Raw genomic sequence first — 16,020 nt, 5'->3', positions numbered from 1 at the left:
ACTATGCGTTATTAATTGAAACTTCTGAAGGAAGCATACATTTTTTAAACTCAGGGGTTTGTTGGTTTAACATTAAAAGTTGATAGTGGTGGAAGAGTCGAATAGATGAATCAAGAAACGCACACCAGAGAGATAAACACTGAACCAAAGAAACTCATGTCTGATTATAACTACGCGAATCTAGAGGGAGAAAAATCAAAAACAAAACTGCCTTTAACTGATGAAGCTTTGAGAAGATAACCATCTAACCGTTGATTTACTTCCCGTGAGTAAACTTAGCTTTGAAAGTGTTTTGGAGTCGTTCTCGGGATTTGGCTTGAGCAGCCAACGCAACATCGTCAAGAAACCCCTTTTGTGGGAATTCTTCAGGTGCAAGACTCCAATAGATCTCAAACTGTTGATCTGCTTCCTCCTTTTTATCCATCAAGCTATACACTATCCCCTGAAAACAAATCACCAGCAACTTCCTCAAAGTGCAACAGCAACAAAATAGCTGAGAGATGAGTCAATAAATATTCATTTTCCTCATGAATTTACCTGGCAAAGATACGGTCGAAAATCTCGAGGGTTATCCTTCACCATCTCTTGAAATATCTTTAGAGCTTCTTCAAATTGACCCTGAGGTTTCAAACCAATCTCACATAAGTAGTACATATCCATTATTCCCTCTTAACGCTGCTTACCTTAACAATATGCATTTGGCCGATCAAGACTTGAATGTTTCTCTCCTCGGTCACTCGGTTTCCTTGCCGAGCAACTTCCATAGCTTCATTCAGCATATCAAAGACAGATGAGTCATGAGACTTGTGCATTACCATAGCTAGACCCTGCAAAGTAATAAGACAATACAAATTCTATTACCGACCAACACAGATTTTGAGAAACATCCAAAAGGAGAGAAAAACACATACGTGCAAAGCTCTTATCAGAAGAGGGTTATCTCTGAGAATATCCTTAAACAATCTCTTAGCTTTACTCAACTGCCCCATCGTCTCATAGCAAAGCGCTTCAAGAAGCTTCCACTCCACTTCACGAGGCTCTAACTTCATCAGCTTCTCAACGTACTTGACGGCGTCTTCAGGTTTCCCTCTCCTCATCTTCTTATACAAAACAGCCTTCATCGCCTCCATATTCTCCGGCTCACTCTCCAGAACCTTCTCGAACATTGCCTCGTCCTCTAGCTCCGTTTGAGAGCTCGCAGTCGCAGTGGGCAGCGCTAAAGCGGGCTTCGAAGAACAGAACCCTAGGAAAACAAACGACCCGACGAGAAAGATCGCTGCTTTTCTCGCTAGAATCTGAAGGAAGTCCTTGGAAGAAGGAGACGTCGAGGAGCGTATGAGAGGGAGATGTGGAGAGGGGGAAGCGAAATTGAGGGATTGGGAGAGTTTGGGAGCGAAAGGTCGAGACTTTCTCCACGGAGATGGAAACCCATTTGGATTAGGGAAGTGGGTCGGAGTAAAAGTCTGTGCTTTTTCCCGGCGGCGGTGAAATTTAGCCGGAGAAGAGAGGGCAGATACTCCGACGGGACTCATTTCTTAAGAGACAATCTCAAGAGAGCATTTACGAGAGTTTATGTTTTTACAGTGTCTTTTGTGTAAATATAAGTTAAGTGAAAAGAGTTCACTTCTCTAGACTCTACTGTTGAATTCTACACTTAATCCCCCAGTAGTTTTTGTTTTATCAATAAACCCCTTAATCCTGAAAATTTTATCACTGTACCACCCATCCTATTCAATTCGAATTAATTCCAAAGTAATAAAATTGCTTAATCCTTTTAATTAATTAAAATGCATTTAAATAATTGCGTTGAGTGTGATATTGGATGGATTTTTCGATTATTGAACTTCTTTCAGATTTGATGACAACTCAATCTTTAGTCTGAACTTGGATGGGTTTTACATTTATGAAGCATGTAGGGTTTTGCATCTACATATGTGCATTTAGCTTGTTTTTGATCTGATGACGATCGTTTGCATGCATCTCTTAAATTTAGAAACGATAACTAATTGATCAAATGAATTAATGTTGTTGTTACACATACCAATGTAACTACAAAATTAATACACATGTGTATATAATTAATTTCTTACATGTTCTATATAGCAAACAAGCTCTTGTATGCAGGGTCGGTCTTCGATAAAACCTAATGAAACATTCGCCTTAGATCTCTAAACTTTTTGAAACTTTTTATATGTAAATAGATCTCCAATTTTTTATTTTATTTTTAAATTAAGCTTCCAAATTTTTTAAATATTTACTAAATGGTTTAGAACCCCCAAATTATCGAAGTCGGCCCTGCTTGTATGAATTACTCATTCATTATTTTTTTGGAGAAACGCTTTTGTGACACGTCTGTAATGGGAAGAAACAGTCGTTCCGATGACGATTGTTCTCATGCATATTAATTACTTTTTTAGTTTTTTAATATAAATCGTTTTAGAATTGTGCACATAAATTAAGAAAATTATTAATTTTTTATATTTTCTCAACAAAAACATTATTAATTATTTATTTAACCACAAATCAACTAATAATAAAATAGAAGATATATTATCCTTGTTCATATAACATTAAATGTTAATAAATTTTACATAGAAAACTAAAAACGTTATATAATTTGGAACATAATTTTTTTAAAAAATGACTTATATATTAAGAAGAAGGAGTATAAAACCGGAAACAATAACTAGTTAGATCAAATGATCTACTGATGTCACACATACTAATGCAACCACAAAATTAATATACATGTGCGTTTTTTGTTGAACAACTAAATACATGTGTTTTACCAAGAAAAAAAAAACTAAATACATGTGCATATAATTAATTACTTCTTGTTATAAATAGCACGGAAGTTCTTGTATGATTTACTAATACGGAAAAAATCATTTTGTGACAAGTCTATAATGGAGATGATCATAGGCTTTCTTGATATCTTCATAGCATTCATTTTCTTCCTCGTCTTCCGTTGTCTCTTACTTTACAAGCAAACCCACAAGCCTTTGCCCACGAACTGGCCGGTTCTTGGGATGCTTCCGGGTCTGCTCCTCCAAGTCCATCGTATCTATGACTGGATTACCGAGCTCCTTGAGGCCACCGGTATGACGTTTTGCTTCAAAGGACCATGGCTAAGTGGAACTGACATATTGCTCACTGTTGATCCAGTGAATATCCACTACATTCTAAGCTCAAATTTCGTTAACTACCCTAAAGGAATGGAGTTTAAGAAGATATTTGAAGTCATCGGAGATGCCATTTTCAACATTGATTCGGGTATGTGGGAGGACATGAGGAACTCGTCTCATGCCATTTTTAGCCGTCAAGACTTCCAAAGACTTTGGGTGAGTACAAGCGTGAGCAAAATAAATCAAGGGCTTGTTCATATCCTTGATAACGCTGTTGAGAAAAACATCCTTGTCGACTTGCAAGATGTGTTCCAGAGATTCTTGTTCGACACGTCTACCATTTTGATGACCGGGTATGACCTAAAATGTCTCTCCCTTGAAATGCCCAAGGTTGATTTCGGTGATGCTGTGGATGGAGTTTCAGATGCAATCTTCTATAGACATGTCAAGCCAGCTTTCTTGTGGAAGCTCCAATATAGGTTTGGTGTTGGAGTAGAGAAGAGGTTGAGAGGAGGCCTCGCGGTTTTCGATGAACTGCTCGAGAAGATCATATCATCCAAAAAGGAGGAGATCAAAAGTCATGACCCAAAAGGAGAGGTGACAGATGTGTTAACATATTACATGACTCTGGACACGGTAAAATATAAACATTTGAAAACAAGTAATGATAAGTTCCTCAGAGACACTATTTTAGGTTTCCTGATAGCAGGACGAGACACAACAGCCTCGGCCCTCACTTGGTTTTTCTGGCTCCTCTCAAGAAACCCTGAAGCAATGACCAAGATCCGACAAGAGATTAACAAGAAGATGCCAAAGTTTGATCCTGCGGATTTAGACAAACTCGTGTATCTACACGTGCCGTGTGTGAGACGCTAAGGCTATATTCACCTGTCCCATTTAACCACAAGTCACCAGCAAAGCCAGACGTGCTTCCAAGTGGGCATAAAGTCGATGAGAATTGGAAGATAGTTATCTCAACTTATGCATTGGGGAGGATGAAATCTGTATGGGGAGATGACGCAGAAGAGTTCAGACCAGAGAGATGGATTTCAGCCAGTGGAAGGCTGAAACATGAACCTTCGTATAAATTCTTGGCGTTTAACGCTGGTCCAAGAACTTGCTTGGGGAAGAAGTTAACGTTCTTGCAGATGAAGACGGTGGCTGTGAACATCATACAAAACTATGAGATTCAGGTCGTTGAAGGGCACAAAACCGAACCAGTTCCTTCTGTTCTTCTTCGCATGCAATATGGTCTCAAAGTTCGTGTAGCTAAGATTTGATTTTATCGGTTTTCTAAATAAGAAGTTTAGATATCAAGACATGCTGTACTTGTGCCAATTGCTTACCACTGTTTTCTAAACATATCTTATATCATTTACTGCTTCTCATTTCATAATATTACGAATGAGTTCCAAAAAAAAAGGTATGGGTGTATTTCTTTTGAGTTGTTAAATCATATTCATACATTTAAGTACAAATTAACCTTGGAGACTTTTTACCAGCTCGATCACAGATATTTTTGAGGTGAATCTTTTGGTTTGGTACATTGCATAAAAGTAAGAATATCCACAGGTTTTTTAACAGACGAGGCTTCGAAGTCAAAATACATTTTTCACATAATCTGAATTCAGTCTTTGTAGACAAAAAGATAGGTGGGAATTGAAGAGGTAGTTGGTTGATTAGCGAGTGACTTGAGGAGATCCCAAGAAAAATGTGCTAACTTATCAAAAGCGGTATTGTACCGTTTCATGTCACTTTCGAATTCAATTTTTTTGTTTGTTTGTTAAATTTTGTTTCTTTCACAAAGTTTATACAAATTTATAAAACCTCTTTTGTTTTATTAACTGGAAAACTGAATCAATCACATATAAACATTTTTAAAATTAAAAATTTTGGGATCGAAAATTTATAACCTCCAAATAGAAATATTTAACGAAGAATATTGAATTATAGTATTTAAAAAAATCAATCCATATAAAATTCACTGCTTTAAAATATTTTCAAGATTTTAATATGAACTCTTCATTCTTTTTGAAGAGTGCACCTAAACCATGTCCTTTTCTAATCAACATCAACGAAGTATTATTCAACCCGCTGGTTTAAGATTATGTAGTTGTAAATTGCTATCTGAGTGGAGGTCAAAATGGAAACCCATCCATTACGTAGCAAAGATATCTAATTCCTCTAGAGGATTGATTTTGTGTGTGTGTGTGTGTTAAAACGTTAAATCTCTAGAGGATTAAGTTTTGAGGTTTACTTCAAATTTATATTGGTATGGGAAAACTACTATATAGTTTGTCTACTATAGAAATATTAACAAATTCACTCATAGTTTAAACGTTGAAAGTAAATATATAAGATACGATGATTGTCACATTGACAAGATACTAATATACTCATAATGTTAATTTGTACATAATAAAGTTTGAGAAAAGAAAATGTATAAAAAAGAATGACTCAAATCATCGTATAATAACTCAAATATACGACACAAAAAACTATCCATGAATATGCCAAAGTAGATAATAACTCAAATGTCAGTACACATCATAGCATCAATCACCACCACCTACACGGTCCCAACAGCTCAATTATTGTTCCTTTCAGATCAATTATTACAAACGGCACAGATTGAGTCGAATACTATGGACACCTGATTTTTTTTTGTAGCAAACAACTAACATTGTTAAAGCGGCAATATTGTCATTACATACAATTTCTTCCGTTAAAGCTAACTACCTTCCTTTTGTTCCCGTATTGAATTGAAAAACTTTTCTTACTGACTTTTCTTTTGAACATCGATTTGTATAACCGTCTAAGGCTTCCATTGGCGATATATATGTAGTATGATAACTGAGTGAAGATAACAGTTATGATTTAATGTAATTTTCAATAAAAACTATGTGATAGAAACTGTAAATATATATAGTGAATTTGCTGTAAAATATGACTTACTATTTTGTCAACAATTAATAACCCTTTTGATGTATTAAGTTATTAACTGTACTATGTATTAGTTTTATAAAATAGAAATAATAGTATAAAATATTCTAATATAAATTTAGTAAAAATATTTAGAGAAAGATAAAATAAATTAAAAATTAACTAAATATATTCAGAATATATATATATATATATATATATATATATATATATATATATATATACAAAGCTCCCATATATATACAAATAATTTATGTACATAATGTTTTTTAGTTACCAAACAAACTTAACAATTATTAATATACAAAGCTCCCATATTGGTTAGACAAACGCAGCTGGAAGTTGGCTTTTACTTAACAATTATAGTAATACGTCCCATGCACTGGACCATTGGTTTTCGAAAGATTTGACATGCATAAAGCTACAATACCAAACAAACAAAAGAGTACATAATCACCTTAAAGATAAGGTAAGATCCCTCGTGTTATGATTGCTGAGACACTGACATTTAATCAATTTCAAAGGAGACAAATTAAACACGATGCTTTCTGGTTTCTATTTTTTAATTTGTTGGCGATAAGTAGAATAACCCAAGTCCAATATATATTATTTAAATCTCTTACATATTTTTTTGACTAAAAAAAAAAAAAAAATTATATTAACCTTTTCAACATGTGTTATCTCCAACATTTTCATCCTTTATATTAACCTTCCCCTTTAGTGTGATATCTCTATTTTAAAATTTCTCCATAATGGCTTTGGTAAGCTTACTTGATATCTCAATTGCTTTCTTTTGTTTCCTCATCTTTCAAATTTTCTTGATCAGCAAGAAACCTCACCCCTCCTTTCTCACAAACTGGCCGTTCCTTGGTATGCTTCCCGGTTTGCTCCTAGAGATCCCTCGTGTTTATGACTTTATAACTGAGGTTCTTGAGCATGGGAACTTAAACTATCTTTTCAAAGGCCCCTTTTTAGGGGGCCTCGACATGTTGTTCACCGTTGATCCTGCTAATATCCACCACATTATGAGCTCAAACTTCTCTAACTACCCTAAAGGGACCGAGTTCAAGAAGCTATTCGACGTTTTGGGAGATGGGATTTTCAACGTAGATTCAGAGCTGTGGAAGGATCTTAGAAAATCAGCTCAAAGCATGATGATGAATCCAGAGTTTCAAAGCTTTTCAATAGCTACAAGCTTGAATAAGCTAGAGAAAGGGCTTGTCCCACTTCTTGACCATGTTGCTAAAGAGAAACTCGTTGTGGACTTGCAAGACGTGTTTCAAAGATTCACGTTCGACAGTACCTTTGTTTTAGCGACCGGGTATGATCCAGGTTGTCTCTCGGTTGAGATGCCTGAAATTGAGTTTGCAAGAGCTTTAGATGATGCCGAGGAAGCTATTTTCTACAGACATGTCAAGCCGGAGATGGTGTGGAAGATGCAAAGATTGTTTGGGCTTGGAGATGAGTTGAAGCTGAAAAGAGCTCACAACATTCTGGACCGTGCTTGCTTTAAGTGCATATCTTCCAAGAGAGATGACATAAGCCGTGGGACTAATAATAGTGGTTCTAAAGATTTGCTGACGGCGTACTTGAATGTGGACACGACCAAGTACAAGTTGTTGAATCCTAATGATGACAGGTTCCTTAGGGACACGGTCTTGAGCTTCATGTTAGCTGGTAGAGACACCACAGGCTCAGCACTCACTTGGTTCTTCTGGCTTCTATGTAAGAACGAAGAAGCAATAATCAAGATTCTTCAAGAAATCAACAAAAATATATCTCCAAGAACCAAGACTGATGATTATGGTTCATTCAATCCCCAGGAGCTGAAGAAGTTAGTTTATTTACATGGTGCAATTTGTGAAGCCCTAAGGCTCTATCCACCTGTTCCCTTCCAACACAAGTCTCCAACTAAAACCGACGTTCTTCCAAGCGGACACAAAGTCGATGCCGGCTCAAAGATTTTGTTCTGTCTCTATTCATTAGGGAGAATGAAGTCGGTTTGGGGAGAAGATGCATTGGAATTTAAACCGGAGAGATGGATTACTGAGAATGGAACGTCAGTACATGAGCCATCTTATAAGTTCTTATCATTTAACGCAGGTCCAAGAACTTGTCTAGGGAAAGAAGTGGCTATGATGCAAATGAAGACAGTGGCTGTGAAAATCATACAAAACTATGATATTAAGGTCGTTGAAGGGCACAAAGTCGAGCCAGCTCCTTCTATTATTCTCCACATGAAGCATGGTCTTAAAGTCACGGTTTCTAAGAGATGTTTGGTCTGAATGTTATGACTAGAAACGTGGACAGTTGACGTAATTATTTCCTTGTCCTCTCATGAAATATGGAAATCTCATGTCAGCTTGATTGTTATCTAATAAAATATAATTATTTCAGAAAGTATTGGTAGTTTTGTGATTTTGAGTAAAATATATGGATGTGGGCAAAAGTTCCGGATCCATAATATTATTTTAGTGCAAATCAAATCATATACTAAAATTTATAGAATCTATAGAAAATTTTCTTCCTGTGGTTAAAAAGAGGATATAATTATACTTATAGAAACTATAGAAAACCATATTCACTTTAGTTTATTTGTATTTTGTTCATATAAACTTATTTTATTCAACCTATGAACTTACTTTATTTTTTATAGTTTGTCGCTTACCTTGGTCCTCTCTTCCTCAATAATTTGCTCGAGCGTCGAACATAGTCGATCGTGTTTCATGTGTTGCATTTATTTGCGTACACAGAAAGGACGAGCTACAAGAGCTAAGCAATTTATTTTGAATAGGTAAGATTTTACAGCTGGTGGGGAACTTGGGCTTTTGGGGAACTTGCGCTTTTGGGGAACAATATATTAGTGGCTTATATGAACATGTTTTCATATGCTAATTATATAGAAGTAAGATTAATCATGCTATTGCAATACAGGTTATATAATATTTGAAGTAGCCAAAATCTTTTTTATCGTAGCTTATATTGGATATATAATCATGTTGAACATTTTAGAATAATAGGAAAGGCTGACAACTAACGCTTAAATTTGATTAGAAAAATATTTTTATCATAAAAAGTATAAAATCTTCATTATTATGGTATATTTGTTAATATTAATCTGTACATTTAACCAGTCCATTGCAGATTTCAAAATTTGAAAAGTAGTAACCGAGAGAGCTAGTCAACATATTTGTTACTAAAACTTGTTCACAAAAGATGTTACTAAAAATAAGAAAATCTATAAAGAGCTACATGCATATGATTCTTTCATATTTTTTAACATTTTTAAAAAATAATTGAGCATATAAAGAGATACATGCATATGATTTTTTTTTGAAACGGTATTTTTTTAAAAAAGTTATCAAAAGTTTCCTAGTTAATTAGACAATGATATTTATTGAATTAAATGACAATATGATTATTTTAGTTAATTTTAAAATTTATGGGATTAATCACGACATGCTATCCAATGCAGAAAAAATAATTTTTTTTTGAAATATTAGTTGATTTTAAGTAAAAAAAATAGTTTGTAGATGTATTTTATTATCTGCAATCAAGCTAGGCATGCATCTGCATCGGCAACCTACAAAATTCTCGCGTTTTCAGAATATAGATGAGAATCTAGATCACCTAGTGTATTTGACCCAAAAAAGACTATTAGTGTATGTGAACTGTATTTAAAAATGCATGATCCAGTAATATTTGTTGCTATACTAAAATAGTTATAACTGAATGGGTAATATATATGTAACATGCACTGTTTTACAGAAGATATTTTGACTTCCGACAAACCTGCAAATACCAAACAAACAAAAGAGGACACAGTTACCAAAAAATAAAATTTATTCCATCTTATCATTCACCTATTCAGTCGATGTAGACACATCACCAGTTTCAAAAAGATGCACAAAGGCAATGCTTAATTCTTATATATAATCTGGAACCAAGCAGCCATTTAGTATTATCTAATAACAAGAAAAGACCCTTTAATTCATCTCTAATGGCTTTCCTAAGCTTGTTTGAAATCTCCATTGCTTTCCTTTGCTTTTTTCTCTTTCGACATTTCTTGATCAATAAGAAACATCACCGTCTGTGTCCCACAAACTGGCCTTTCCTCGGTGTGATCCCTGGTTTGCTCGTTGAAATCCACCGTGTTTACGACTTCATAACCGAGATTCTCGAGGTCACAAACTTAACCTACTTTTGCAAAGGCCCGTGTTACGCGGGCCTCGACATGTTGGTCACGGTTGATCCTTCTAACATCCACCACATCATGAGCTCAAACTTCTCAAACTACCCTAAAGGTCCCGAGTTCAAGAAGCTGTTCGACGTTTTGGGAGATGGGATTTTCAACGCGGATTCGGAGCTGTGGAAGGATCTGAGGAAGTCAGCTCAAAGCATGATGATGCATCCCGAGTTTCAAAAGTTTTCATTAGCTACAAGCATGAGTAAGCTAGAGAAAGGGCTTGTCCCACTTCTCGACCATGCTGCTAATGAGAAACTCGTTGTGAACTTGGGAGATGTTTTCCAAAGATTCACGTTCGACACTACGTGTGTTTTAGCGACCGGGTATGATCCAGGTTGTCTCTCGGTTGAGATGCCGGAAATAGAGTTTGCGAGAGCTTTGGACGATGCAGAGGAAGCCATATTCTTCAGACACGTCAAGCCGGAGATCTTGTGGAAGATGGAAAGCTTCATTGGTCTAGGAGATGAGAAGAAGATGACGAAGGCTCGTGCTACTTTTGATCGTGTTTGCTCCAAGTACATAGCTTCTAAGAGAGATGAGGTCATCACAAATATAGATTCTCCTCCTGCTTCTCAAGATTTGCTGACGTCTTACATGAACTTGGAAACCACCAAGTACAAGCTGTTGGATCCGAGTGACGACAGATTCCTTAGAGACACGATCTTGACCTTCATGTTAGCGGGCCGAGACACGACAGGATCTGGTCTCACTTGGCTCTTCTGGCTTCTCCTTAAGTTTCCAGAAGCAATGGACAAGATTCGTCAAGAAATCAAGACAGTTCTATCACCAAAAACAAAGACCGATGATGATGATGATGATTCTGATTCATTCAATCCACAAGAGTTAAAGAAGTTGGTGTATCTGCATGGTGCAATTTGTGAAGCCCTCAGACTCTATCCACCGGTTCCCTTTCAACACAAGTCTCCTACTAAAACCGACGTTCTTCCGAGCGGACACAAAGTGGAAGCCAACTCGAAGATTCTGTTCTGTCTTTACTCATTAGGGAGAATGAAAACGGTTTGGGGAGAAGATGCATTGGAGTTTAAACCGGAGAGGTGGGTTTCTGAGAGTGGGAAGTCGGTACATGAGCCGTCTTATAAGTTCTTGTCCTTTAACGCTGGTCCAAGAACTTGTTTGGGGAAAGAAGTGGCTTTGACGCAAATGAAGAGTGTGGCTGTGAAAATCATACAAAACTACGAGATTAAGATGGTTGAAGGGCAAAAGATCGAACCAGCTCCTTCTGTTATTCTCCACACAAAACATGGTCTTAAAGTCACAGTCACTAAGACATGTTTGGTCTGAATTTTCCGAAGCATAATCTTATATTATCCACAGTCAATGCTTCCTTTGGCCTCCCTTAAGTGTGGAAATCTCATATCACTTTTTAAGTGGTTCATCCAATAAAATTAAATTTAAAATTTTTAAATATATTTTCTGAATTTTGAGTAGAAAAATATAAATAAATCTGGAAAGGATAAAGAATAATTAAATTATCCAGTATTGTTTTTTAATTTCAGGTCAGCATTAAAAAAAATTGTATGCCATTCTCTTTCAGTTTTTATTTATTCATTTAATAAATCATCTTTCCATAAAGAATGAGTTTTAATTTATAAAAATACACAAGATTGTAGTTTCAATTATTATGATATATATGCCGATGTGGATGATTGGTTGAATTCTAGCGTTAAATGCTTACATGTAAAATTATGTTGTATGTGAGTTGATTGTAGGTATAAATTTATTGTTGTAGATTGTTTTTTCAAATAGTTGTTTACTGTAGTTATTCTGGATGTATATATAAATTCTGCTGTAAATATCTTAAAATACACAACATGTAAGATATATGATGTATTTATAAACAATTATTTTTTCATTAATTAAAATATTTTATATTAATAAACAAAATATAAATTGATAGATTTGCTATTATTTAATTATCTAATGTAATATATAAATAAAATTTATGTTATTCAAAAACTTAGTAATCTATAAAATATTTAAAAGTAAATAAATAAATATTACCTATAATCTTAAAAAGTATAGTAAAAATACTATCAAAATAGTAATTAATTTTATCTATGATTTTATAATTTATTTATTATGGATGATCTTCTTCTTTTTTTGTTAAAAGTCTACAGTCTAAATGAAAAATATATAAGATTTTTGCCTAATAAATATATAGAAAAAATCTTCTTTTTTTTTTTTGTTCTATCTTTTGAAAAAGCTACATCATGATTGCAAAATTTGGTAGAGTTTTGATGTAATCTTTAACTTTCAAAAAGTAAAGTTAAATCATGATATATAGACTATGGGGGTGATTGGTTGGGGTGTAAGAACTGACTTTAGCTTTAATTTTCATCTACAACCTTAAATACTACCAATCATGCTTTATCTTGGTTTTTAAATCTACAACCAAAAAATTAAAGTTACAGCAAAAACACACAAAAAATGGCTGTAAATATATTATTTTCTAAAGCTCTATTTTTTTAGCTGTAGGAAATTTTAAAGCTACATCACATAAAGCTAAATCAAAAATCCTACAGACAAAATGCTAAAGTAAATTTTCTACAGTTACAACCCAACCAATCACCCCCTATGTTTGATAATTTGAAAATAAATAAAACTAAAGAAATGAGAAAAAGATCAACCAGTCATCCATGATATATCATTTCATTTCAAAATGTACATTGCCTCTTACTAATTTGTCGACATTTCAAAACCTATTATGATTTTCCTCACATGACCCTTTATTTAGGACTTGCAAGTAACGGACGTGTTGCTTGATGAGAAAATAATAAAAGATGAGAAAGCATGTAACCAAATAAGCTGATAGAAGCCACTAGTGAAGTTTGATAGTGGGTAAATTAGATAAGAATAAGAAGTAACTTGATTTATACACATGATAAAGTCTATAGTGTTTCACCACGTTTAATTAAATTTTAATAAGGTAAATCTTCAATTTCATATCGCAGATGTCTGGAAAACAGCGTGTGATGTGATCTCCAATGAACAAGGATCACATGATTGACATTTGACAATGCAAATTAAATCACTTTAATTTTTTTTTTATTTTTTTAACGATAATTAAATCACTTAATTGAAAGACTTTCTTTAATCTTTATCATTGAAGTAACTGAAGGAGTAACCTTGATGAGGAAGTCATTGATGAAATTACGTTATTATGTTTACAGCCCCTTTAAAGTTTAGATCACATGTATGACATCTGTAACATATTAAACGAAAATTATATCAACGATTGTGTGAAAGAGATTAAGGGCCTGACTGGTTTAACCGCAGCGGTTGCGGTTGCGGTTGCGGAAGTTTGCGGATGCGGGTGGTTGCGGTTTCTAGCGGTTTTAAGAGATTTGTACGACTGGTTCTGCGGTTAGAAATTTGTGCGTTTGCGGGATACTTATGACTGGTTAACTACCAAATGCAACAGCAGTTAAATAATAAATTAATAATATTTACATTTTATACAATTATAAAAATATCAAAAATAATAATATTATAATAAAATAAAATTTATATTTAGAAAGTTATAGTTTAAATTTTTTAAAAATATAGAAAATATTTTTATTTTAAAGTTTTATAATATTAATTAAAATTTAATTGATATATTTTAGCATTTTTATAATTTCAATTTAATTTTTTTCTTGAATTTTTTTATTTTTGTATTTATATTGCTTTGGAAAAAAAATAATTTTTTTTATCCTCCCGCAAACGCCCGCAACCGCAAACGCTAGCTGGAACCAGCTTTTGAATTTATGAGGTTCAGAGTGATTTGGAACGATTTGGAGCGGTTTAGAGCGGTTTGAACGATTGTTGCAAAACGCCAGCAACCGCTACCAACCGCAAAAGCTGCGTTTGCGGGTGGTAGCGGGAAAACCAGTCATACCCTAAGTGGAGCATTGGATTAATAAATACTTAGCGTGGACCATGCATTGTGATCTCCTTATTAATCGCATAATACGTTCCTTTTTGTGACGAAAATAACTTAAAAGCATGAGCATTGTACTCCATTATTTAGCCTTCTAATCCATACAAAATGCATTTTACTCCAAGCTGGAACATTTCTTAGCAATTGTGACTTTAAGCCCATGCTTCATGTGAAGAATAAGACCAGGTTTTGCCTCAATCTTTTGTCCACTAACGACATTAATCTCATACGCTTGTAATATTTCCACAATCACTGTCTTCATCAGATCCATAGCTAAATTCTTACCTAAACATGTTCTTGGACCGGCATTGAACGACAAGAACTTGTAAGAAGGCTCATGTCTCAGCCCTCCTGTCTCTGAAATCCATCTCTCTGGCTTGAACTCCGCTGCATCTTCTCCCCACATGTCTTTCATTCTCCCCATAGCGTAAATAAATATCATAATATTGATATTTGATTTGACTTTATGCCCGCTTGGAAGCACATCCGGTTTGATTGGTGACTTGCGTTCGAATGGTATTGGTGGGTAGAGCCTCATTGATTCACTTAATGCTGCATGTAGATACACCAGCTTGTTCAAGTACGATGACTTGTCTTGGTCAGACCTAGTTATTGGTACATTTTCGTTGATTTCTTGGAGAATCTTGGACAACACGTTAGAGTTTTCAGACAAAATCCAGAAGAACCAAGTGAGTGTGCATGCCGTTGAATCTCTCCCAGCTGCCATGAAACCTACTGTGAAGTCTCTGAGGAACTTATCATCTTCAGGATTCAAGAGCTCGTACTTGCTTGCATCTAGCTTTATGTGGGATGTCAATAGATCCTCACTCTCTTCATCGGCAATCTCTTGTGATCTTATATCTTCTCTCTTGGCTGATATATATTTTGCACAAACACGATCAAGAACGGCATTAGCTTTCACCATCTTCTTCTCTGTTCCGATACCAAACCATTTTTGGAGCTTCCACAAGAATCTTGGTGTGATATGCCTATACACAATCGCTTCTCCAACATCATCAAGAGCTTTAGCAAACTCAACCTCAGGCATTTCAACGGAGAGACTTCTAGGATCAGACCCGGTGATGAAAATGAAGGTTGTGTCGAACATGAATCTCTGGAACACGTCTTGCAAGTCCACAACCATCTCTTCAAATGCAAAATGACTGAGAATAGGTAGGAGCCCGTCTTTGAGTTTACTTCGAGTAGTACTTTTTGAGAAGTTTTGGTACTTTTGATGGCTGAATATGACCTGAGACGCCTTCCTAATATTCCTCCATAGCTCTAAGTCTGAGTTGATGATCCCGTCTCCAAAGGCTTCAAAAATTTCTTGGAACTCAGGACCTTTGATGTAGTTTGAAAAGTTTGAGCTTAATATATAATGGATATTAGCTGGATACACTGTGACCAATATATCCATTCCAGCGAACCATGGGCCCTTGAATTGGAACGTCAAGTTGGAGTTCTCGAGAACCTCGACGCTGCAGTCATATATCCGGTGGAGCCTCACCAGCACACCGGGAAGCATACCGAGAACCGGCCAATTCCAAGGGTAGCTTTTAAGGGTTTTCTGGAAGGGTAAGTAGCTAAAGGGTTTCTTGTTAAACAAGAAACAGAATGTGAGAAAAAAGAAGAAAGCTATTAATGCTTCATATAAACCTACTGAAGCCATTATAAAGGTTTTTTTTTGAGGTACACCAGGTGAAGAACAAGTAATTTGATTTATATAGACAAATCAACTAGACAAGTTGCAAAGTCTATTGTTCCAT

General features: G+C 35.0%; 4 protein-coding genes and 1 pseudogene across 4 annotated transcripts; 3 read left to right on the top strand and 2 right to left on the bottom strand.

Annotated features, from left to right (window-relative positions):
* Positions 1-25: 25 nt before the first annotated feature.
* LOC103828042 (protein SLOW GREEN 1, chloroplastic) lies at positions 26-1,591 on the bottom strand. Its single transcript, XM_009103624.3, has 4 exons — positions 912-1,591; positions 684-827; positions 538-618; positions 26-442 (listed from the first exon to the last, which is right to left on the bottom strand). The coding sequence occupies exons 1-4, from the start codon at positions 1,530-1,532 to the stop codon at positions 257-259; spliced, it is 1,032 nt and encodes a 343-aa protein (XP_009101872.2). The 5' UTR covers positions 1,533-1,591; the 3' UTR covers positions 26-256.
* A 223-nt stretch (positions 1,592-1,814) lies between these two features.
* LOC103828041 lies at positions 1,815-4,501 on the top strand (annotated as a pseudogene).
* A 293-nt stretch (positions 4,502-4,794) lies between these two features.
* LOC103828040 (alkane hydroxylase MAH1) lies at positions 4,795-8,468 on the top strand. Its single transcript, XM_009103623.3, has one exon. It carries the CDS (start codon positions 6,821-6,823, stop codon positions 8,351-8,353), a length of 1,533 nt encoding a protein of 510 aa, XP_009101871.1. The 5' UTR covers positions 4,795-6,820; the 3' UTR covers positions 8,354-8,468.
* Positions 8,469-8,729: 261 nt separating this feature from the next.
* LOC103828039 (alkane hydroxylase MAH1) lies at positions 8,730-12,152 on the top strand. Its single transcript, XM_009103622.3, has one exon. The coding sequence runs from the start codon at positions 10,069-10,071 to the stop codon at positions 11,614-11,616; it is 1,548 nt and encodes a 515-aa protein (XP_009101870.1). The 5' UTR covers positions 8,730-10,068; the 3' UTR covers positions 11,617-12,152.
* A 1,882-nt stretch (positions 12,153-14,034) lies between these two features.
* On the bottom strand, positions 14,035-15,977 carry LOC103828038 (alkane hydroxylase MAH1). Its single transcript, XM_009103619.2, has one exon. It carries the CDS (start codon positions 15,921-15,923, stop codon positions 14,370-14,372), a length of 1,554 nt encoding a protein of 517 aa, XP_009101867.1. The 5' UTR covers positions 15,924-15,977; the 3' UTR covers positions 14,035-14,369.
* Between the last annotated feature and the right edge of the window lie 43 nt (positions 15,978-16,020).

This window comes from Brassica rapa, chromosome A06 (genome assembly GCF_000309985.2).
Source record: "Brassica rapa cultivar Chiifu-401-42 chromosome A06, CAAS_Brap_v3.01, whole genome shotgun sequence".
NCBI lineage: Eukaryota > Viridiplantae > Streptophyta > Magnoliopsida > Brassicales > Brassicaceae > Brassica > Brassica rapa.
This window is presented reverse-complemented; position numbering and strand designations above follow the sequence as displayed.